General features: G+C 42.4%; 1 protein-coding gene across 28 annotated transcripts in view; it reads right to left on the reverse strand.

Annotated features, from left to right (window-relative positions):
- TCF7L2 (transcription factor 7 like 2) overlaps positions 1–26,107 on the reverse strand; it is a 286,203-nt gene that overhangs the window by 170,339 nt on the left and 89,757 nt on the right. For 27 of the 28 annotated variants that reach the window (XM_053308530.1, XM_053308560.1, XM_053308537.1 and 24 more), the window contains one exon: positions 810–911. In XM_053308530.1, the coding sequence (XP_053164505.1) occupies positions 810–911 (102 nt within the window). Of the gene's footprint in view, positions 1–809; positions 912–22,884; positions 22,893–26,107 lie in introns of those variants that run through there. The other variant, XM_053308541.1, reaches the window with a different exon arrangement.

Raw genomic sequence — 26,107 nt, forward strand, 5'->3', positions numbered from 1 at the left:
AAATGTTAACTTCTGCTGATTTTACTGTAGTTAAGAGTTAAATCAAGGGCAATTAAAATAGTATTTAAAATAATGCATAATTCATGGCCAAGGTTCTTACTCATTTTTTAGAGTTGTAAGAATGGACACAAGTAAATATGGGGAGTTAGGAGTTATAAATAAGTTTTTTTTATAAACCTTTCAGATGTTGGTGGGGGAAAGTGTTCCCATAGATGGGAATGGGTCAAGGAAGAATAGTCATAATTAAAATATGTTTTCCCAAAAAGTGTGACATTTGGAAATCCCAATACATGAGCATACATACATAGCCTCAAAACCCAGAAAAATAGCCCCCAATTATTTTCAGACTGAAATTAATGTTTCTACTCAGATGCAATAGCCTTCCTCCAAAATAATTTCCTTTTTTAACTATGCTGGGAAAAGCAGAGATCATTAAAATATTTAACATTCTTTGCAGTCCAAACATCTCATTTTCTAATGAGAATAAAACTGTATTGATAAACTTTATGAATAAGAATTCCACTGCTTTTGAGGTGTTCCAATTTCTTAACAAAGTTGTTAAAACAATCAGATCAAATCACCCAGTTTAAATAACAATTATGAGTAACTTTAACAAGTTATTGTTCCGATACTTTATTTATGCCACGTGGAAAAATGTGTTAACAGAATGAATACGTCTAAGAGTGACAATTGAGGACATATCCCCACACTTTCATCAGGTAGCTTATCTGGAGAAGTAAAGAACAATAAGCAAAACTTGTTAATGCCATTCTCCCCCAAACAAAAGAAGTTCTTCTTCATTTACTTACAACAATGTGTGCTGGAGATGGAGACCTAGCATCCTTGAGGGCTTGCCTACTCTGTAGGCTCCCTGCCTGAACATCAAGCAGTGGCCATTTCATCTGGAGGTACTGGATGGAGGAAACAAAAATGGAAAAAAGAAAAATGAGTTCAGAAAAGAAAGGCAATAAATAAATAAATATTAGGCAACATAGGGAAAGGTGGAGCTAAAAATGTATGCAACAACAGAAAAGGGCGGAGGGGATCAAAATAAAATTTAAAAAGCCTAGAAACATTTTTTTTTTGTGGTTGTGGTTAACAGAAATATGCAGTAAATATTTCCATACAATTCATTAAAAGAAGAATAAGAGGGCAAAGACAATGTTACCATCCACACACTGATTACTAGAGTAGTTCTGGAAAAGGAAGTTGCACAGAGAAATAAAGTAGAAAACAAAAAAAATGGAGGGCAAATCATCATTATTGTAACATTAAAGAATATATGAAATCTCTTATATCAGAACAGAACACTCCACTTATATATAGAATGCATTCTTTAGCACCTGCTAATCCTGAATAAGACCTGGTAATCATTTGCCCTAGTGGCCAGATAGCTTAAAAAACTACTGCTTATCAAATCTTCCTCTTATAATTGCACTACACTGCTTATTTAAAGGGCAATGCTATTTGTGACTGCGTGGCTACAGTGTTGCATTTCAATTTTTGAAGCTCTAATTCATATCCCCACTCAGGGCCATTTCACACATAATGCAAAGGCCAATCCTGGCTGGCCATAGAATGTACACTCAGCAGGAAGCTGCAACTAATTATGGCTCCCTGACAAGCACTGACTCCTTTACATTTTACATTTTTAAGGTGTATACCTAGAACATTTTAGTGTATATCCAAAAATGTTAAAACCTGTGAATGTGACAAACAAATTTTCAAAACACTGATATATGATACAGGACATTTAAGAGAATTATCTAGAGATCTGGAGCAAGCACGTACTTGGAGGTCTGGTTTGGCCTAATAAAAACGACCTTGTCCCCAAATGATACACATATGTGCAAGTGCATAGTCACATTTCACATTTTTAGATACAATATATTTTTTCAAAGCTCTTAACATTATGAGCCAAATGGCACATAGCAGTGAAGCACAATGTATTGGCCTTGAAATAATCAAAATTTCACAAACAATGGGTGGCCTAGCCTACATCCCAGGGGTGTTGTGAAGTTAAACATTGCTCAGACTTCCTGAAAGAAGAGAGGGATATAAAGGTCACAAAATTTAAAAAAAAAATCACTGCACACACAGACGATGTATTAGAATATCTATATAAACATGTTCTTTGTCAGCATTATCAGTAACGTAATCAGTTATCTTTGCTAGCTGCCTCTTCTGATCTGAAAAGTACTATCATAGTTCTGCAGAAAAATGTCTCTAGATGGAGTTGATCCAATTTTGTGAATGCAGTCATTCATATAGCTAATCTGAATCTGTGACATTCAAGTGGAAGTGTGTTTAAGCGTTGCAACTAGATGCTTTTGGATTAACACAGTAAATTTACAGATTAAAAAGATGCAAACTTTCTATATGTAAAAAGATAAAATTCAGCCTTGTAAAACCAACTTGTGTTTTGTTAGTTTAACAGTGTCATTTCCTCCTTGTCCATCAACATAAGCAACAAGAGTCAGTTGGCGAACATGTGGCCCCATGACACCCAAGCAACCTCCCAGCCTTAAATGACTTTACATAAGTCAGTAGATTGGCCATGAAAATGAAACTCAGTCAACAATCCTGTTCATGAATCACAAGCAGGAATAGGGTACGGCTCACTCCTTCCAACAATAGCAGCCAAAGCTTATTCTTGTTACTGAGGTCAGTAGACAGGATTCCGAATTTACACAGGAAGTAGGCCCTGCTGAGAAAAAATGTTCTGAATTTACCTAGTCACTTCTCAGCACATGCCTTGCCACTGACCTTTACTAGGTGAACACTGAGAAGGACAGTATTTACAGGGAGGCAGAGAGAAGCTGAGGCCAAAAACCTCTCTCAGGCATGTGTAGATTTACATGCATAGTATTTTGCCCCTGTGGGACAGCATTCAAACATTTAATCTGCAATCTGGAGTGCAGCAATAGATACGTCATGTGAAATGGCTCATCGGAGTTGCCAACTCTGACTGAAGCTATTCCTGGAGCGGTTTATTTTCCCAACATTGTTTCCAATGTTTTCACAGTATCAAGGCATGAAAATCTCCAGGATTGCTTTCTGTAACCACCTGGAGATTAAGACGGATTCCTGGAGGCTTCAGGGTGCAGGCCAATCCTAGAGAGTTGGTGACCCAATATGTTTAACGTCTGACTGGGAGAAGAATGGATGTTTTAAGACTTATGTAGAAGGAATATAGGAGATTTGATTACTAGATATACTAGTCAGTAGGGATGTGCAAAGCGGTTTGATATTGAACCAGTTCGGAAGTGTGATCTCAAATCGGACCAGACCCAGTTCAGTCTGAGGTTTAACTGAACCTCTCTCATAGTTTTGGCTCGTTTCAAGGGTGGTGGGGCATTAAAATAGTGTAAAATAATGAATTACTTATTAAAGTGTGTGGCAGTGGTCACGCAAATGACCCGTGTGCATTCGCGGCAGCCCCCCAAATGACCACTGCACACACAGGGGGCCCAAACAGCCCAAAAACAGGCTGAACCAGCCTTGGGAGACTTGGGGGGGAGAATGGCAGGGGGAGGGAGAGCCTCCAGACACACACATACCTGCATGGCTGCCGCAGCACCTCCTGAGACTGCCGCAGCCAGTGGAGTATATTTTACACTATTTTAATGCATTCCACCACCCTTGAATGGGGCCAAAACCGGCTCAAATTAGAGCTTATCCGGGAGGTCTGTCTGAGGGGGCAAAACCGAAAATGCTGTCCAGTTCGTAACTGGTTTGGTTTCAAACTGAACTGGGCCCAACCGATTTTGTGCACATCCTTCCTAGACAGTAACATTTAATGCAACTCACTAAACAGTATTTAAGTACAGAATATTTAAACAATAGTGCTACGTAATGGAATATAGATTTCTTGAGTCTCAGGAAAGTGGTCAAACACTAGGCTTGGGGGGGCAGAGAGGGAGAGAGAGAGAGAGAGAGAGAGATCTGATTGCCCCTCTTGCTGCTTAGAGATTATTTAATCAGCTCATACTCAAAATATAACAGCAGTAACCAAAAGGGAATCTCATATTCATTCATTCTTCTGCACATTTTGCATGGATAAGAGCAATCTTTATTCACCAAGGCAGGAAATCTAATTCCTTTTTTTTAGAACAAAATGCACCATTAAAAAAAAACAACCTCATAAAAGGTGCACTTTTTTTGCTTTGTGGCCACTCGAGACTGTGTCATATCCAGGTATAACTCAGGCTATGTATAATGTGTAGCAAATAAAGTTACAATAATTCAAATTCTGCTTCACAAATAATAAAAACAGAAGTTATACAAATTAATCAATTTTGCATAATGCAATCTTACTGTGCATAATTTATTCTGGTTCTGATTGTTATGGCCAATGCACATTACTATGTAGGGAACTAAACCAACTTGTAATAACTGAAGAGCCTGGTCAGGCGCCAGTTCTAGCTACTGAGATTTAACAGGCACTGGTCACACACTTTCAAACCCATTCTCAAAAGCTTAAGCACTAGAAACTTGGTCTTCTTAGCAAATGAATGCCAAGGTCCTTAGAATGTAGAACTCAATATCGAGTCTAATTCTGTCCTTGCAAAGTGTGATATCAAAATTCTGTTGTGTTCTATTACACGCCCCAGAAAGAACAAGTACATAGCTTGGAGAAACTCCTGGACCCAAAGCTCTCCTTGATTTCTCAGGATGAGGCAGTTTATTTATTTATCTATTTATTTATTTATCTAACATATCATCACACCCAAAACTTGAGTGCTTTCTATCAGCTTCAGGTGATACATCAGCTATGCCGATTTCTAGGGGAAAACAACCTTAAAACAGTGTAACATGTGCTGGTAACCTCCAGGTTAGACTTCTGCAATGTGTTCTATGTGGGGCTGCTTTTGTATGTAGTGTGGAAACTGCAATTGGTACAGAATGAGGCAGCAGGATGGGTCTCTGGGCCAACCTGAAGAGACCATATAATACCAATCTTAAAGAACTGCACTGGCTACCAATATGTTTCCAAGCAAAATACAAAGTGCTGGTTATTATCTATAAAGTCCTTAATGGCTTTGGTTCAGGATACTTAACAGAGCGCCTTCTCTGCCATGAACCCTGCTGCCTAGAACAGGGATTCTCAACGTTGGGTCCTCAGATGTTACTGGACTTCAACTCCCATATTCCCCAACCAAAGGCTACTGGGGCTGGGGATTATGGGAGCTGAAGTCCAATAACATCTGGGGACCCAACATTGAGAATCCCTGGCCTAGATCATGTGGGGAGATCCAGTTAGAGCTGCCAGCAACTAATCTGGTGGAGACGTGGGACAGGGCCTTCTCTGTGCTTCCCATAGGGTGCTCACAGTTGATATAAGAGCTTCTCCATCTCTGATTGCCTTTCTAAAAAATTGTTAAGACATTCTGGAGCTCTTCTCACAATCACTGAGAAAAGCTCTGGAGCGGTCTGTGGTGACAGCGGATTTCACTTACCCTCCCCAAAGACGAGCGACCCTACTTCCTTGGGCAGGCGGATCACCCGCCCAGAGGACTGGCTGCGCTCCCAGCAGCTCCGGGGGTGGGGGTACTGGGATGCACCGCCATGCATCACCCCGCCCCCCAGGGCCCAAATAACGCACCGCGCAAGTGTGCGGTGCATTATTGGGATCCCTCTCTCCCCCAAGTGTGCCAGCCGCAACTGTAAACACACACAATCAAGAAAATGAGTGGTTTTTTTTCAATCAAGAAAATGAGGGAGGCTACTTTGGTGGGTTTGGCTCCATGTAGCCAGCAGAATTGGGCCCAATCCCTGCAGTTCACACACATGTGCAAACCAGGCTTGGCACGTGTTGCACGTGCGTGTGAATATCTTCACTGTTTTCTCAGGCTGTCTGCTAAAAACGTTAAATGGTTTTAACTGTGTCTAAATCATTTTAATTAAATTTTAACTAAATTGTGGTTTTAACTGCTTCATTTTTGCTATGTTTTAAAGGGTTTTACCTTGAGATTTCCATGTTAGGTGGTTGATAAATATCACACACACACACACACACACACACACACACAAACACAAACACACACACAGAGTCTCATGAACATATCTGTATATAAGCAACTGAAGGAGCCAGATCAAACATTTAATTTCTACAAAAGTCAACACTCAGTCTTTACTTCTAATTTCAAACAAAAATCCAAAAGGAAAAGTCTCAAAAGAAATATAATGTTAACATGTCACTAAGTCCAAGCAAAGCCAAGAGAGACCACTCAGAGGGGTGAGCGATCTTGGACCTACATTTGTTGTTGAACTTCAACTCTCATCATCCCCGGCCATATCGTGGTTTGCAATGATGGGAGTTGTAGCTCAACAACAGCAGGAGGGACAAGATTGCCCACCCATGGCTCATTTCCCACAATTACCAACTGCTGTTGCATATTCATATACTATAGGGGGGAAATAAACAAGCATCACCACAGTCAGGTGGAGGTGCACTGTAGCCAATAACCAATAAATTAATCCCAAAGTAATTATTACATACATGAGAAAAACAGACAGCCACAGACACACACAAACCTGTAGCAACATCAAGTTAAAAAGCTGCCTTGCTTGCAAAGGTATATTTTCCTTCACTCTCATTTTGAGAGTGAAGTTAAAGCAAACTCTTTCAGAGTAATGAAGGTCCCCAAAACTTACTTTTTTGTGCCATTTCACAGACATGATAGCCTCAAGCTTGAAGCCTAATTGCTTTTGCAATTTTTTTGGGGGGAGACCATAACATGTCTTCTTTCTAGTATCAATTATGTCATTATACAGTCAATGATGTATCTACACTATGGGGCGATTCTCTCTCTGTCTCACTCTCTCTCTCTCTTTTTTTAAGCTAAACTACCACATTTAATTAAAGCCACTATTTAAAAATATCTAAGTAAAACATCCAGTTGAGTAAATTATTATCACTACCTGACCAGGTGCATAGCATCTGCACCCCTAGTTCTCCCTAACTCTGACACCCATCCGGCCCACTTCTCTCCACCCCCCCCCGCTCCCTACCCACAGTTTCTGGACAGCTTGCCAGACCGTTTGATCCTGCCGCTGCCTCCTCCTCTTCCTGGCGGCCTAGCTGCTTCCTGACCCCGGCGGCCATGCAGGGCCCGCCAATGCCTCCTCCTCGCCGTGGCAGGCCCCGCCGCCCGCTGGTTTGCCCACGGCAATTTCCCCCGGCAGCAGCTCAACGGCCTCCTGAGTCCTGCTGCGTGCGAGCCTCCACTGCCCAGCCAATCAGGTGCCTCTGCCATCCAGCCAATCCGCTGGGTGCCGAGACGCTTTCCACGCATCAGGACGGGCACGTCTACGAGGATTAAATATATAGATGATTAAACCATGCTAATATTATATGGGGCGATCACGATCGCCAAGACCGGGTGGACAGGGAAGACTCCAAAAAATTTACCTTCACCACAGACAATTGAGGGACTCCACACTCCACATAGAGCAGGGCAGATGGATCCAGGGCTGGAATTTGTTCCAACCTCCATGAATCCCACAATGCAGTGCACAACACGCGCACTGCATTAGGGAATTCCCCCAAGAGAGGGGCGCTCTAGGTGTCCGTCTCTGTGTGTGGCCAGGCTGGAAGCAGACTGTGCACGCACATGAGCAAGTAGCACAGAGTAAGGGAATGCTTGCTCCCTTAACCTCAGCTAACAGGCTGGTTGAATAGCGGGGCTAGGCGGCACTGCCCCACCAGGATTAGGCCCAATCTTGGTGGTTCTCATGCATAGCCTAACCCAGGCTAGGCATCCCTAGCCTGGGCTAAGCTGCATGTCAGAACAGCTTCTATGCCTTTACTGAAGACAAGCAAAGGTAGTTCAGAACAAATACACTGTTCACACTCTGGAATATTTGCCCCCAATCTGAGGATATGTGCTAATGTTATTAGGAAAAAGGGAGAGAAGTCAAGATGGCAACAGAATAGCAGCCTGGTGTGATAGCTCTGATAATCTGGAAGGAATTATATGTCTCCGGTTATTAGGAAAAAGAGCTAGGAACAAACAAAAACAAACACTAAAGTTGCAGCCAGTTGGGACTGTGAAAAGGGTCAACACTGAGCATTGCCACAACTGCTGCCTGAATGACAGGTGTTTAGGTCAGGGACCACCTGAATGTGTCAGGGTCTCACATCTCTGCAGCACCCTCCCCTATTGGCCCAAAAGCTTTCTGAAGAGAAGTGCTGTTTGTGAGAGAAGAAAACGCTCATAAAATGTCCCCCTCCATTTCAGCTCATCACTAGTAAAAAGATCCAGCTCCATTGATAAAGAATAAAACATTTGCTTTGTTCAATAGCTTCAAGATTGCCTCAAAGTCTCTCAGTCCAAGAATTGTCATAGCCATAATACAATATTAATGTGGTGGCTTATGATTCTTATTTTACATAAAAGCTTCATTGTGTGCCAAATCCAATCTCCACAGGCTACCTGAGCCCTAGATTTTTACGAGTCTACATTTCAGCGCTGCAAGTCTGCAATACACATAATTTTCAATTATGCTGGGGCAGGCCAGGATCACTGCCTATGTAACATTACTGGTTGGAGGAAATGAGACTCAGTCCTACTGCCGAGTGAGCTAACTGGATCCAGATGGTGGGAGAGTGAGAAAGAGAAAGCAGACCTATGGAATTACATCGTAGCAATTCCACCCCACAACAACTCTTGCACAATGGAATGAACTGCCAAGTGATTGCCCCACCATCCATGCATAATACTTTAGGTATCAGGATGGAAATTGAAGAAGGGAGGATTCTTTTGGCAAAGGAAGGGTTACATCACTGCACATATAAGGAGGGGAACGTGTAATTGCCTTCTCAGGTTTACTACTACAGCAGTATGAAGCTATTCATAGTTTTTCTTATTAGGAAAAAAAAAGGTTGCCCTATTACAGGAGAGTAGTAAATCCCTTCCTTCCTACTACACGAAGCAGCAGGAAATTCTATTCTTTCAGCCCCAAATACAAATATGAGCTGGGAGTCCCTCTAACATGGAACTGGCTACAAAGCAGTGGGGGGGAATGGAGTCTATTTTTCCTCTCAGGATTCCAACTCTGGTTCTGCATTCCAGCGTATGAGGGGCGTTAAATTATATACTATAAAATTAAGTCCTTCCATAATTCTCTATCTTTTCCTGCCTTACCTCTGAAATGATAGAAAGAGACCATTCAAACCCTGAAAATGAAATTACCTCTCAACAAGGGTCTGTGATATTGAAACTTGAAATAGGACCTAATGCTTTTTAACAACAAACACTATCCTGACAAAACTTCATAGTATGAAACTAAGCACAGACTATTGTTTTGTTTTTTAAGGGAACTGCAAGTCCTTTAGAGTTTAGTAATTGTCAAGCTGTAGGTCTCTGTGCAAAAGATTAGGACTGACCAGTGTCCTTGAGAAAAGCCAAACACTCTCTTAAAAGGCAGTTAAATTATCATCACAAAGGAAAAAGCAAACATCTTAAATGGTATGGGATAGGGATTTTTTTTTTAAAGTGGAAAGAGATGGGAAAATACATCTTGAGTCTTGCAAGATTGTAGTAGATATTATCAACCATTTTACTACTAAAACTGACGTTTGAAACGAGGCACAGCCTAAGGCAGCAAAGCTAAGCACATCCATACAAAATCTCTGGAAACAGCAATGCTGAAACTACAGCAAAATACAGTCCAGGGAGGCCGTGAATAGCATAGCTTACTTGAAACAAAGCAGCATCCACGAAGACCTGTTAGAAGTTTCAAAATCCAATTCCTGCCAAAAATTATCTAGCCCATGAATGTAAACATAAGTCCCAAATAATGTTATTAGAAAAATCAAGGTATTGTATATTTATAAAACTATTTGCCTTCCCTGCTCTCCATAACCTCCCAGTACCAGTTTTAAACTGAAATTATATTTTTAATTCCTTCCTCTCTCTTTTTTGAAGATCACGGGTGATTAGCCTTGAGTAGATAGCCACAGAGAACAAGTACAAAAATTTGTCATTGTGCTGTTAACTGGTGGTTAGACCTTGGTAGGACAGGAGGCTGTCATGCAAAATAAAAATTCGCTAAACACAGTATTGTGCAGGGGTCGGCAACATAAGAACTGGCTAGTCCAGCATCCTGTTTCCCACAGTGGCCCACTAGATGCCTCTGAGAAGCCCACAGGCAAGAGGTGAGGGCATGCCCTCTCTCCTGCTGATGCTCCCCTTTTTGAAGTGCCATGCCAAGACCTGAGCTGATGCCAAGATGCCACCAGCCATGCCCCCTGACTGCCAGCCATTCTTCTCATGCTAACATCAGAGCCAGTCTGCTTCCTTTGCTTGCACTTCCTTGGCCTCTCCCAGCCAGCTTGCAGCCAATATGCTTGCTGGGAGAATTGCTTTTTCTCTTGCAAAAGAATGAGATAGAGAAAGCAAGCCTCCCAGCTAGCAAGCTGGCAGCAGGCTGGCTAGGAGAGACTGAGGAAGTGTGCGGGAAGAAGGCAGAGCGGTGACACTCATGCTGATGTCAGGAGTGGGGCTGCTCTGCCACCTTCCCATGCGCAACCTCAAACTTTCTCTACACCAGCCAGAGTGGCACACAGATTCACCTCACATGCTCCATTTGCCACAGGTCATAGGAACATAGGAATATACTGAGGCGAGTCACATGAGCAGTGTGCTGCGCCAAAAGGAGGTCTGCGGGGAGAGCGTGCTTAGCCCACTCTCCCCACAGATGATCCAAAGGCAACCCTGGGCAGCCGGATCGGCCGGCCACACGATTGCCGGCTCTGTCACAGAGCTGGTGGGGGTTGCAGGGATCAGGGGCTGCACGGCCCCTGAAAGTTTCAGGATGCCCTGCGCAAGCGCACAGGGCATCCTGAAGAGACCATCCACCCCCCAAGCCCAGGAGGCTGCTTGCAGCCTCCCGGCAGGGGTCTCCTCATGTGCTGCCATGGTGTGGAGCCACGCCATGGCAGCACATGACCAAAAAGATGAGGTTAACGGAGCGCTCTGTTAACCTCATCTAAGGGGAAGGGTAGTTATGGAGGTTTGCTGTCGGGATCCATGCGGTTCCCGTTGTAATACATGATCAGCCAAAAGCGGGCTAGGATCCCTTAGCCCTCTTTTGGGCAATTGTGAGAATAGCCTCACAGCCTACACAGACTGGCAACGGATTTTCCAAGGTTGCAGGCAGGAGTTTCTTTCAGCCTTATCTGGAGATGCCAGTGGGGGGACTTGGAAACTTATGCATGCAAGCATGCAGATGCTCTTCCCAGAGTGGCCCCATTGCCTGAGGGGAATATCTTACAGTGTTCACATGTAGTATCCCATTCAAATGCAAACCTGCTTAGCAGAGGGGACAATTCATGCTTGCTACCACAAGACCAGCTCTCCTGCCAGACTATCAATAGCCAGGGACTACTGACTTACTGCAGTTAAGTAGGGATGTGCACGGAACCAGCTGGCCTGGTTTGCTCCGGCACCCCCTCAGTTCAGTTCAGGAGGGTTCACAAGCTTTTAATATTTTTTTAAAATAGGCCTCTCAGAGGCCAATTATGCAGCTTTTTTTAAAAAAAAAAATGCCTGGTCCACAAAATCTATTTAGAACCGGAATAGGAACCATAAAATGGCCCTATTCCCAAAAGTCATGTAATGACTGACAGCACATTCTGCAGAGATGTCACCCAATTAAGCAACTCATTCAGTCCTGATCTAGTGCTGGGACTAACTAGCACAAGGATTTTTATTGTCTTCAGCTGCTTCATTAGCTGTGATCTTTTCTGGACCATGTAGTTCTAGCAACCATCTTCAGTCATCTCAAGGAACAAAAAATGTAAAGCTCTATACATGGGGTTGCCTGTGAAGACTGATTAGAACTGAAGATTGTTCACGTGAGCAGGTGGTCAGAGCAGCGAGTGGGCAAGGGGGAAGGCTGGTTAAACTCACCTTTTCCTTCCACCCCCAACAACTCCATACATGTTTCTGGGAGGGCAGTGTGCTCCCAGTTGAGCAGCATTGTGTGGCGCAGTGCACAGTTCCAGAAGCAGCCCAAGCTCACACACGAGCAGCAAGCCCAAGTTAAGGGAGCACTCACTCCCTTAACCTTGGCTAACAGCTGGGCTAGGTAGCACTGCCCCACTGGGATTGGACCCAATCCCAGCAGTTCTCACGTGCAGCCTAACCAAGGCTGGGCTTCCCTAGCCTGGGTTAGGCTGTGTGTGAGAACAGTCTCCTTTTGTCCGATAGTCATTTGATCACCTGCTAAAGTTCAGGTCTCATGAAAAGTGGTGTGGTTAGCGTTTTCCATTACTCTATCCCACACCATTCCAATAGCCAAGGGATGTACAACTTCATCCTCCTACAGATGTTGGCCTACAATTCCCATCATCTCTTGACTATTGGCGACTGTGGCTGGGGATGATAAGAGTTGTAGTCAAAAAAACAGCTGGAGGGCCAAAGTTGTACAGGCCTACAGAAGCCATTCCCATTATGAAACAACAAATGCTGCCAGGGGGGGAAGTATGCATAAAACAAGGGGATGTTTCCCCCCCCCCTATAGTGAAAGAATCCCATAAAAGCCCTTCCTTTTAAGAAATATTGTAACATTTCCCTATTCCAGCAGCCTGTAAGGGATTCAGTATAATGCTGTAGCTATTTCATTATAACTGCTTGGATGAAAGTGATTTAATTCTGATTATTGCCAAAAGTTTATATTACGTATATATCACAACTGGACTGTATAGTTTATGTTGCTGTGAATAGTTTTCATAAGAGACAGAATTGGTAAAACAGAGGGTAGGTTGACAATGTGGAACCCAGATTCATGTGACCTCCCTCAGCCTAGGGAGCATGCGCTCCCCTCTCCCATCCCCGTGTGAGTACCTACTTCCTTTGTAGGTTAGGATACACGGAGATCGGTTGTAATGTCCGATCCCAACAATCTCAACATATCCTAACCTAAACTTGAGATCTGAAACTAACTTTGACCCTCAGGTTCCCTGAAGCAAGTAGGTTCGGATATGAAGGTTTCACACATCACGAGACCATCCTGGGCATATACTAACCTACAAAGGAAGCAGGCACTCGCATGAGGATGGAAGTGGAGAGCACATGCTCCCGGTGCTAAAGAAGGTTGCAAGAACCTTGGTTTCTGTCTTAAGTAGGGGTGTGCACGGAACCGCAGAGCTGCGGTCCGGCACTGTGGGGTGGGTTCCTTTAAGAGCGGGGAGGGTTTACTTACCCCTCCCGCCGCTTTCCCCCCTCCAGAGCTCGTATTTATTGTAGTAATTGGGGTGGCAGGACAAGGGGTGGCAGGGAGATATCCTGCCGCCCCAATTACTACAATAAATACGAGCTCTGGAGGGGGGAAAGTGGCGGGAGGGGTAAGTAAACCCTCCCCTCCCTTAAAGCTACCCCCTCCACCCGAACCGAACCGGCCAGGTCCGGACAGTCCGGAGGCCTTTACAATGGCCTCCGGACCGGTGCGGACCCATCCCTAGTCTTAAGTGTAAACCCAGTCATATATATATATATAAAATATGGGTACCCCAAATCTTACACCACTGCAATAGTACAGCTACATTTCCTTGTACAACACTCAAACATATAGATAAGGACTTTGTTGATCACAGACTGATTGATCCAGAAAATTAAAAACTCATAAAAGAACTACAACCCCAAAGTTTCATTAATGGGTTAGCAAAGAGCTCAGTTATTTGGGTAGTTGCTCCAATCAAGTCATCTAATGCATGATTTAAATCAACAAATAATGCAAATTTAAGGGCAAAAATTACACATTACTTTTCCCAAACTCACATGGGCAGAGGCAACATGAATGGAGAGGGAGGAAATTATAGGAGGAAAAGTCTAATCAAAGAGGGCAGCCAAAATGATCGGGGGTTCCTTCCTTAAAAGGTAAGGCTACAACATTTGGTCTTATTAGTTTAGAAAACAGGTGTTAAAGGAAGATGATAAGAGGTTTAAAAAAAACATGAATGCTGTGGAGAGAGAGAGGTTTTTCTCCTCTCTAGCACTAGCACCCATGAAACTGACTGGAACAAAATTTGGGAAAGATAAAAATACAATTTCACATAGTGCAAAATCTATTGAATTCTCTGCCAGAGGATATGGAAATGGCCACCAGGTTCAATGGCTAAAAAGGGGAGTTAGAAACATTCCAGGAGTACAGATTTATTAATGGTTACTAGTCTTGATGGTTACAGACCATCTCCAGGTTCAGAAACATTATGCCTCTGCCTCTGAGTACCATTTGCAGGGGAGCAATGGAAGGAGAGTGAGCATGCCTTCATCTTCTAATTTTGGGCTTCCCAGAGGCATCTGGTGAGCCACTGTGGGAAACAGGATGCTGGACTAGATAGGCCTTAGGCCTGATTCAGCAAGGCTCTTCTTATGTTATTAAGCCCTCCCATGCCCACTAATCCTGCTTTGAAAGGTCATACTCCCCAAGGCCATTTCCTTCCCAACCTGATTTGCTTCCAGGCTTGAAGCCTAGCTGGCCAAAAGCAGTCTGGGAGCACTTGCAGGGGAGAATCAATGGGTAATGATTGAAAGTTTAGGCAATCCATCCCAAGTGCCAAATCTTCCCTGCATTTTGTAGTTCTGCCTTGGAGCTGTAAGGTAAAGTAAATGAGAGTTTGCAGAACTCCCAAAACCTAGGAACTGGTTACGGTATTTCAGATATTACCACAATATGAAAACCTTTAATTAGAAATGTGATAGCAATCATTTCCTTTATCAGTTTTGCTATCAACACTGGTCTAAACACCATATACTGAGATAGAAACATTTTCTTGCTTAATTAATACTTTTCTTTAAAATGATTACACATGCAAATAGCATGTTTTGCAGGTATGCTACTGTAGATATTGATGAAGCTCATTTCAAATGAAGCTAATACAGTTTTAGGAAGACAGCAACTGAAAGTAACACAAGTTCAGCCATTTACTAATTTCTGCTGAAGTAGTAATTGCAAATGAACTGAGAAAGCATGTTCCTAAGTAAACTCAGTACATTTCATACTAAATTTCCTGTCACATTCTTTGTGGCTTTATCTGTGTCTTTAGTGCGACAAGGGGGTTACTTCAAAACTCTTGTCTCCAAAGATCTATTTTTCTCACACACATTTTTGTGGGGTACACATTTTTCTCACACACATACACTAAAAAGAACAACCCAGGAACTTGCAAAATTCTCTCTTCCCCAGGGTCAGGAGCTCACTTTTTTAAAATATAGAAAAACAAGCAAGACACTTTAATACAGAAAATGTCTTATCAGTAAAACAGGGGTGAAGAGAGAGCTTGGAAATTGCTGAGCTAATATTAAAACCAGAAACATTGTGGTCTCACAGGAGAAGGTGGGAATATTTTTAAAGTCCCAGCAGAAAACAAACTTTTCACTCAGTCTTATGCACATTATTTGTTGCAATCTTTTTTTAACGAGAGAGAATGCCCAAGGATGATGCAAAAAGGTCAATCATTCCTTTGGTTAATTTTGCTGGTTATGAAACAAAACTTACAGGGAGGGGAATTTATGTCAGGCTGACCTTCGGAGGAGACCAGCTACTCCCCCTGAATTAAAAAAAAAAAAAAAATCTTGCTGCCTCAGCCAGAAACCTCCTGCCACTCAAGTATCATCTTGCTGTAACAAATTACTCCTAACCCAGGATTACAGCTCTTTCCAAATCCCTCCTAGAGAGCAGAGAAATAAACATTCCCTCCCAGGATTCAGGACCAGTTGTTTCCCCCTATTAATAATCCTTCTCTCTATTTACTTCTTCTACAGCATTAACCTGGGAGGCCAGCAAGACCACATGCACCCATTTTCCTTTCAACCCATAAACTTGAATGTCTCAATTGTCCATTAGAAAAGTAAAAGATGAAGGCTGAAATCCTCACACAATGGCTAACTATCTCCACACACTTGTGATTTGACAGGACACTACAAGTGTCTAATCCAAGTCACTCAGCACAGACCCACACCCAGCAGCCACCACCATTCCAAATTCTTTCATAATAGCTTCAGATGAAAAATACTACTTAAAGGAGGGAAGAATAACTACAGAGGATCCAAAAAGAATAAAAAGAATGCAAAACAGAAATGTCAAAAAAACCAAACATTTTTGGTTTGCTGTGAAAACCAATGCCTGTTCTAAAAAAGGAGAAGGATTTGGATCATTACATACGTGGCTGACATGAGGAATATTATTTTATGTATGTATTTATTTAACAAATTTATATACTGCACTACCCATAACTTATCTCTGGGAAGTTTGTAATAAAACAGTATGAATTAAAACATTGACAATTTAAATTTAAAATCACTGTTAAAATTGTTAAAAACTATTAAAAACTATAAATCTAATTAAACGCCTGGGTGAACAAATGTATCTTAACTGCCTTTTTAAAAGTTGTCAGAGATGGGGAGGGTCTTATTTCGACAGGGAGCACATTCCAAAGCCTCAGGACAGCAACAGAGAAGTCCTGTCCCTGAACAGCCACCAGATGAGCTGATGGCAACTGCAGACAGACCACTCCAGATGATCTCAAAGGGTGTGGCGGGGGGGGGGGTCATGGCGAATAAGACATTATCTTAAATACCCAGTACCTAAACCATTTAGGGCTTTATAGGTTATAACCAGCACCTTGTATTTTGTCCAAAAACTTATCAGCAGCCAGTACAGTTCTTTCAACAGAAGAGTACTATGGTCTCTTCAAGCTGACCAAGAAACCAACCTGGCACCCGCATTCTGTACCAACTGCATTTTCTGGACTATGTACAAAAGCAACCCCGCATAAAGGACATTGTAGTAGTCAAGTCTGGGAGGTTGCCAGCATATGTACCACTCTTCTGTCATTTATCTTGAAAAACGGATGCAGCTGGCGTATCAGCAAAAGCTGATAAGCACCTCTGGCTACCGCCTTAACCTGGGAAACCAAGGAGAGGTTAGGATCCAGAAGCACCCAGACTGCGTACCTGTTCCTTCTGTGCAAGTGTGACCCCATCCAGAACTGGCAGATCAAACTATTATTCAAAGTAGTGCAATTGAAATTAAAAGGACGTTAAGGAATTATAAACTTTTTAACTTTAATGGGATTGTTTTGAATAATTTTACTCATGTCAGCCACAGTAGTTTGAGTTGGGTGATGGGGAAAAAGAAGAGGCCCCCACCTTTTGCTTTCCACATCTAAAGTATTTCTAAAAATAAGTCTAAATCTGAAGGAATTCTGATATCTTCATACTCCTTGTCCTTGATATTTTATGTTACCCCGACCTACAGAAGATAAAAAATTCTACTTAATAAAGGATTTAGCAGTTGGTATGACACTATACAGAAAAAGTGCAATATTCACAGACACTGAATGTATGCAGTCATTTGAATGGAAATGGGAAATATGAATGTGAACTCAGTATTGCAAATGTGCTAATTTTACAACACTTTTAATATAACTTCTTGTTTAAAATGTATAATATTAACCAAACATTTTACTGGCATATTATGCCGAAATAAACAGTCTTTTTTCACTTCTACAGAAAATGATGCAGGAATGAATTAATTTATAAATAGTGAATTAAACTAGTAGAGCAATATGCAAGTGTTAGGGAGTAAAATATGTGAAGGGCATAAGCTCGTGATTTTCATTCCACTGAAATCTAAGTACTGTTCAAGGTAAAGAGGCCAATAAATAAAGTATGTGGTAAACACAAAATTAATATATGCTTCTTTAAAATATAGCCTCTTTATTTTCCCTAAATAAAGCCATCCTTCCAAAAAGGAAGATGCCATTACCAAAATACAGAGGATAGGATATTAAGAGCATAATCTGACATCCTTAATATTTCACTTCCTGTGGACATTTCGTTCCATGTGCCAAATATTTGTGGTCCTGGGTGAGAGGGATTATTGCAGGGTGTATCAGAGAAAGAGGGGGAAGCAATATGAATGCCTCCTCTCTAGTAACCAGACTGAAGAATGCCCACCACATTTTTCCTAGTAGACAAAACACCACCACAGGCATCTCAACCACTAAGCCACTCCTACCAACTCCACTATCCCACATACTTCATCTATTGGCAAAACACTCATAGCCCCTAGGCTACAACAAAACGGTAACCTGAAGAGTGAATGGATTCTTAAAATCTTTTAATAACCTAAATGATACACTTGTTGTTAAGCAAGTTCAGGTTTTAAATAGCTGGGCGACAAGCTTCCTTTTGATATTGGTTTTTATTTAAGGGATTGAGGTTTTGAGGAACAGAGAAACATAACAAGACACAGTTCTTATTTTGTCATTACCCAAATGCAGAAGTGCAAATATACACACCCACACAAATAAAATAGAAACTGAATTTATAATATACCTGTTTTATTTTTAAAATATTTTTGCTTAAAATAATCCTAGCACCTAAAGGTTAAAATGAACTCTTTAGCTATAGTGACACTAGAATCAACTCTTGGCAGCAATAACTGGTAAATATTATTATCATTGTTATTATTATTTCTATTTCTATACCACCCTTCCAAAAATGGCTCAGGGCGGTTTACACAGAGAAATAATAAATAAATAAGATGGATCCCTGTCCCCAAAGGACTCACATTCTAAAAAGAAACGTAAGATAGACACCAGCAACAGTCACTGGAAGTACTGTGCTGGGGGTGGATAGGGCCAGTTACTCTTCCCCTGCTAAATAAAGAGAATCACCATGGTAAAAGGTGCCTCTTTGCCCAGTTAGCAGGGTTTATAGCATGTTAATAATAATAATTTTATTATTATTATTATATTTATACTATACCCCGCTCTCCCTCCAAGGAGCCCAGAGCAGTGTACTACATACTTAAGTTTCTCTTTCACAACAACCCTGTGAAGTAGGCTAGGCTGAGAGAGAAGTGACTGGCCCAGAGTCACCCAGCTAGTTTCATGGCTGAATGCGGATTTGAACCCGGGTCTCCCCAGTCCTAGTCCAGCACTCTAACCACTACACCACGCTGGCTTTCATGTTAAATAAAATAAACAGGGCTCCAAGAGGGCAGAGAGCAAGGCTGCATACAGAGCAAGGATGCACCAGTGTAGCAAAGTGCAGCCTAACATAACTTTCTAACAAACTGCACTTATGCCTCCCCTTTCTCCAGGAAGCAGGCATCTACAAATCCACTTGCCAGCTCCCCAGTGACGACTGCCCGCTGACAAACAGGAAACTCAGCACTACACAGATCTCCTCACTCGAGGTCTCAAAAATGACAGCAGAAATGAGAAAGTAAGAAACAGCAGGAATCCTTTCTGAATGATAGGAGAGGGCTCCCACTGTTTCTTACCATCTCCATATCCCAATGCAAATGACAGAAGACTTGCTTCTCTCCTAGTTCCTCTGCCTGTGTGTCAAAAGAGGATCTCTGAGAGAAGAGACTGGTGGAGGCCACAAATAATGGCTGGCTAGCAAGCTAAGTATGAATTGGTGGATCTCTGCCAGGGAGCCCTCTGTGCCACCTGAAACTATGCCCCCAAGGGCCAAGTAAGGGGAGCATATCAAAAATTGCCATTTCCCTGCTGCACTGGTACAGTTAGTTGGGAAGTTCCAAGAAAGGAAGACTGCTTTCTCATTGCACCAATGGACCCTTGCTCTGTTTGTCACTACTAAATTTTGTAGACATGAACACACGGCCAGTGGTTTACTCAAGGAACTAGAGTCTCTCGTAAAGGAAGAATTGTGTAAACTGCCTAGAGACACAGACTTTTGGTGGTGCATGTGTATAAGGCATTACTATTAGCAGTTATACACAACAGAATTTCTGTCGTGTGTGTGTGTGTGTGTGTGTGTGTGTGCGCGCGCACGCGCGCACGTACGTGTGCGTGCATGCAACAGAAATTCTGTTCTATGGAACTGCTAATAGTAATGCACAATTCCTCCAACTACATTGCTTATGGCTGTGGATGCTTCACATGGTTTCACAGGCTGTTTATTTGAATTTACTATCCAGACACATCACCATTTCAACAGCACACCACACTAGCCACAGATGCAGTCAGGGCATTTTAGCCACGGCCCATCTCAACCATTCTCCAGTCACTAGCACTCGCTGCAAATTGCAAGCTTTGTGGCTGACATCCAGACTAAGGTTGCACTAGTGCAAGAATGCTGTTAGCTAATTCCACTAAGTTAGGAGCTTGCATTCCAGATTAGTGTTGCACTGTGACATGTCTGTGAAACCTCTTCCCCCGTCCATATATGTTGCAAAGAACGATGCCAAGCTATGTGCTATCCTTGTGCATGTCCAATGCTTGTGTAAGCAGACTGAGACTGCAAGAGACTGAGCAGCTTTGAACATCCACTCGGTTACTGACCATCTTGCAAATGTGTTCCATCTTTGTTCGTTGCATTAGTGCAGTGTTAGTCTGGATGTCAGTCTGTTTATCTGAGGCAATAACTGACGATCTTGAACAGAGGGACAAGAGAAAAACCCACAGTTGTATGCTACTTCCATCTCCCATCTTAGAAATACGAAGCACGCCATTTATCCTGAAGTTCAAATAATCCCATATAAATGTTAGCAAAAGTCCTATGTGATACTTAGCAATTATATAACTTGGGGCAGCCTTCTCCATTGCTGCCCTGAGACTTTGGAATGCACTACCTGCAGAAATAAGGGCCTCCACATCTCTGACAACTTTTTAAAAGTCCTTAAAGATGCATCTGTTCACCCAGGCTTTTAATTAAACACTGTTTTAGTAGTTTTTAACATTGTTTTAAAAATTTAAATGGTTGTAACATTTTAACTTTTGGGGGGGTTGTAATTTGCAACACATAGCAATTTTTTTGGTTTTATTGTACATCAACCAAAGACATCGGTTTTGGGCAGTATAGATAAATAAATAAAACATAACAATTGATACTTATATCTAACTTTTCAACAAAAGCTCTCAAAGCAGTTTACACAGAGAGGGATGTTGTGCTTATACAGCAGCTTTAGAGTGCCCAAAACATATACCACCATTATGTTGTAATCCTAACAGCAGGCCTTAGATAGGTCAGTGTTGTTATCCTCACGTTGTAGATGGACAACTGAGGCTGGGAGATAGTGGCTGGTCTTAGGTTCTTAACAAGTTATTCGTAGAGGCAAGATTCAAACTGTGACTTCCTTTTTAACGACTATGCTTCGTCAGTCTTCTATGGAGTTACTAATCCAGAAAGGTAAACCAAATGGCAATTCCTACCCCTTTATGTGTCTCAAAGACAAAATCTGGGTTACATTTCCTATAGCTGTATATGTACATCTACATGAAACCATAGATATATATCTACATGAAACCGTTGGGAAAGGTCATCTGGGGACTTGGACTGAGTTGTCAGCAATAGGCAGATGACACTCAGCTCTCTCTCTCCTTGTTACCTGATCCTAGGGAGGCAGTCGATGCCCTGAATTGGGGACTGGAGGCCGTGATGGGTTGGATGTGGGCTAACAAACAGACTGAATCTGGGCATGACAGAGGCAATGTTGGTCAGTAGGAGAGCCAATCAGGATGAGAAGGTTCTACTGGTTCTGGATGGGGTTGCACTCCCCTTGAAGGAGCAGGTACGCAGCTTGGGGGTATTACTGGACCCGGCTCTGCTATTGGAAGCTCAGGTGGAGGCAGTGGCCAGGGGTGCCTTTGCACGGCTTCAGCTAGTGTGCCAGCTGCATCCCTTTCTCAAGAAGGCAGATCTGGCCACAATTACGCATGCCTTAGTCACGTCAAAGCTGGATTACAGTAATGCAGTCTATGTGGGGCTGCCCTTGAAGAATATCCAGAAACTGGAGCTAGTGCAAAATGCGGCAGCTAGGATTTTATCTGGAGCTGCCCACTGGGATCACATCACACCCATTTGGAAAGAGCTGCACTGGCTACCAGTTTGTTTCCAGGTCCAATTCAAGGTGCTGGTTTTGACCTTTAAAGCCCTTAATGGTTTGGGCCTGGGATACCTGAGGGACTGCCTGCTCCCAAGGGTTGCTGCCCACTTGACGAGGTCATATGAGGGGGCTCTGCTCCGGATGCCAACAAAGAGGGAAGCTCGAGCGATTTTACCTAACTCCAGCACCATCGGGAGGGGGGGGGAAGCACCCTCCCCGCCCTTAAAGTAAGACACACACACCCTGCCTTCGAACCTCAAACCCATCCAGTGTTCAAATCTGTTCAGAGGTTCATAAAAGGCCTCCAAACAGGTTCTTGCACATCCCTAGGAATGATAGGGGTTGGTCACAGTTGTGATGATGCACAGCTTTAGAGGCATCAGCCTCCACCTTTGCAAGTTGCATGCAAAGGCCCCTGGGTGGTGCAGAAGCATTGCTGCTTCTCATGTTGCTCTTGGATGGGCAGCTTATTGTATGTCAGCCAGTGTTACAATTAATGTTAGTCAAATGAGCAGTATTTTCTGTGACCTCTTCATACAGTACCTAGTGTACTGTTAGCACTAGGTACAGCTCTACTATAGAAGCAGCAATACTTTTTGAACATGATTCCCTCCCTGCTTGATTCACTCATGCCTACCAGCAGCTCTTCCATACCTCTGGGCACCCAACTACTAGATTCCTCCCTCACCAACCGCTAGGATTATGTTCCCACAAAACCTTGTGGTTGGCAAGACATTGGAATGAATAGGAAACGGGGATGGGGAACTGTGACTGCAAAAACATCTCAAAATAAAGGGGGGAAATGTTCAAAAATTGCTACTAAAGATCACCCCCAATACCTCAATGTTACCAAGAGGAATGAGCAGACTGAACCTCTGAAAAATTTTTGAACCCCCCAAAATCACTCTTTAAATCACCAAGAGCCACCAAAAGAAATGAAAATCCACAAAAAGCACCAAAATCCTTCCCATCACTAAAATGTCCTCAAAATCACTAAAATGTCTCACCAACCATGGATACTCGGGTCGTGGTTGGCAAGACTGGTCACAATTTCCCATTTGTGGATTCTTAAAACTGTGATTGGCAAAATCATGGTTGGCAAGGGATGACTGTATTCTTTTAGTTGTGAGTGTAAAATAACATTTTGAGAGAAGAAAATTGGCAAGAAATTGACCTTTTATGGTTCACTCTGTCATACATGTAGCTCAGGCCTGTTCAACTTTGGTCCCCCAGCTGCTCCCATAAATCCCCGGCCACAGTGGCCAGTAGCCAGGGATTATGGGAGTTGTAGGCCAACACCTGCAGAAAGGCTGAAATTGAGTAGCCCTGATGTAGTTGGTAAAAACAGTAGAAACCTCCCTGAATCAGAAGAGGATTTGTTTGTGTGTGGGGGGGTGGGGGGGTGTTAGTCAATTTGTATCTCATAGCAAACTTCTAACAGCAGGGGGTTACCAATTTATTAATAGATCAATGGCAGGAATAATAGGTAGGTCTAGCTATTTATTCATCCATATTTGTATCTCTTGAATGTGGAGAGAGAGAGAGAGAGAGAGAGAGAGAGAGAGAGAGACTCTTAAAATAAATGCACACACTAAATCAAATATCATAGTTTCAAAATATTTTGTCGGTGAAGTATTTGAAGCTTTAATATGATTTGAAACTAAAGAAACTGTTGAGTTTCATTACAGCTGCTCAATCTTTTTTTTATTTAAGCAAAAAAAAATCTTTTTATTAGGAGGCAAGAGGAAAGGGAAAGGAGAAAAAAAATCGACAGCTCTACTAGCCAGAGGCACTTTGCAAGCAGGAAAGTAGAACTCAAGATGTGGGCAGGCCTCAGGTTTCAGTGCCTCAGGGCATATCCAAGAGACACCAATGTATTTACTGAACAGCCAGTAAAGCAAAGGCTCCAATCTTATAACATGTTATAATCTTATATTTTATAAGAGTCCACAGCAAGTTTTCAAGGTTCAAGCAGGGGGTACAATTGGTTAGGTGAAGCACAGAGAGGGATTATTTATCCACCTATCCCACTAGAAAAGAAAATAGCTTGCATATGTGTAGCTGCAAATGAAGATAATTTAATTTGCCTCTCTCTTATTTCATAATAATTAGATACCAACTCCCCAGACAGAAAAATCTATTCCAGTCACTAGATATGCAATGGAAAAAGAGAACGGGCTTCAGTGCATACATACATTCACAGTTACTGCATCATCAACTACCTGCTTAAGGACAAAATTTCAACTCAGTCATTTGCATGTGTGGCACAGCAGCCTAGGCACCTCAGGACCTTTCAACTTAAGAGACCTTTGAACAAGATGCTGGAAGTGTAATCTGCTGCCTTGCACATAAGGAGCTTATTGCTCACACATATGTAATGTCAGTCTTTGCAAAATGTATGTGATGATCCAATAGTTGCTAATCCTCCTGAAAATGTTTTCTCCAGAAACATCATGGGAATTTGCAGCACATTGTTCACAAAATGCTACCTGCAGGTGAGAAATTACCAGGATTACCCTGACACCATTTCTTCCATTGGGTGTGTGTGTGTGTGTGTGTGTGTGTTGTTTTTGCTTTCCCTGGAAAGCAAGACCATTGATCTTATTTGCCTCTGCAAACAGTTGGCTTCCTCTAGCTCTAGTCACCTACATATGTAAATAGAAAAGCACAGATGAGTCTGCTGGCATCCATTTAAAAATTAAAAAGTAGTAAGAGAAATATGAGGAAACTCAGCTAAAAGAAAAATTTCTGTCACACACAATGGCCTAATATTTTCCCATTCACCCACACATAGCCTGTGTGATAGCTCAGCATCAGCTCCGCACAGATGTAAAACACCTACACTGGCAAGTGCTGTCCTTTATTGGACTGACTTATATTCAGGGTTTGTGAAGGCCCTTTCTCATTTTGGGGGGTTTAAGATTATGCTCTGAAGAATACTGGAAATTTTCCCCATTTAAGATCAATTCATTCCAATTCACAACACACTTAATTCCATGCAAAGGCAAACAGGAAAACAATTAAGAAGACCCTTCTGAAAGAATCCCTGTGCTTGCTTAGAGGACTCCCGTTGCATATTAGAGTGTGCATTCACTTTTAAAATGAAAAAACACAAACTTAATGGGGTCTGTTAGGTTTAGTTTCCAAGCATTCTGAAACTACTTTGATGTGCAACTAGTGGGATCTATTTTCTGAACCCTATTTTTTACCCATTAATTTTGAGTTGGGTTAAAAAAACAACTTTTATTTGGTTTTCACCACCACTGGTGCTGGTGGCAGCAGAAGCTGCAATGCACAGCTGCCTCCTGATGAGGACCAGTTTTAAAGTACGGAATATGACAGATATTTATATACCACTTTTCAACAGAAGTTCCCAAAGCAAAAAATTTTTAAAAAATGGCTCCTATCCCCAGAGGGCTCACAATCTAAAAATGAAACCTAAGGTAGACACCAGCAACAACCACTGGGCGAACGCTGTGCTGGGAATGGATGGGGCCAGTTACTCTCCCCCTGCTAAATAAAGAGTATCAGCACTTTTAAAAGGTGGCTCTTTGATCAGTTAGCAGGGTATACTAAATAAACTATCCTAGGATGCAGTGGTGTCCTGGGGTAATGTGGTTAAATAAACTGACCATGGCAAGAAAGAATGGCAAGCACCATATTTTCACAGCAGAGCAGTTGGGTTTTTTTCAACCCACATCTGCCCAAAAACCAGTGATTTAATTATGAGGGGAAATGTGGGGGGCTCTTAATGAAATCCACAAGTCCTACCCCTGACTTCTCTTCAATTTAGAACAATTATGTCTCCCCCTTTCACTTCCTAACAACAGTCTCTAAAGGAGACATCACAATAGTTATAGGGACCTGGCCCCACTTTCCTGGTTATTCAAGATGATACTCATCAGGGGGTAGCTGTGCATTGCAGCTCCTGACACCCAAATAGATGGTGGCAAAACCTAACTTTAAAACAATTAAGAAAAAAAAGAAAAGAAGAGGCAACTCTGCAGGAGTGAGGATGGTCCACCCAAGGTGGTTATTGGAACCAATAGGATTCAAAGAAGCCTAGGGAAGATTCAGTGTTGCTATGCTGGTGATTCTGTTGGCCTGGTGAAGAACTGGAACAGCAAACTCACCAGGGTATCTCCATTACCATGATGTGACAGACATGATCATGATCACTCCTAAGTGTCCTCTCCAACCCACTTCGAATGTGTATGTGGAAGAACTATAGGAG

This window comes from Hemicordylus capensis, chromosome 3, assembly GCF_027244095.1.
Source record: "Hemicordylus capensis ecotype Gifberg chromosome 3, rHemCap1.1.pri, whole genome shotgun sequence".
Lineage (NCBI taxonomy): Eukaryota > Metazoa > Chordata > Lepidosauria > Squamata > Cordylidae > Hemicordylus > Hemicordylus capensis.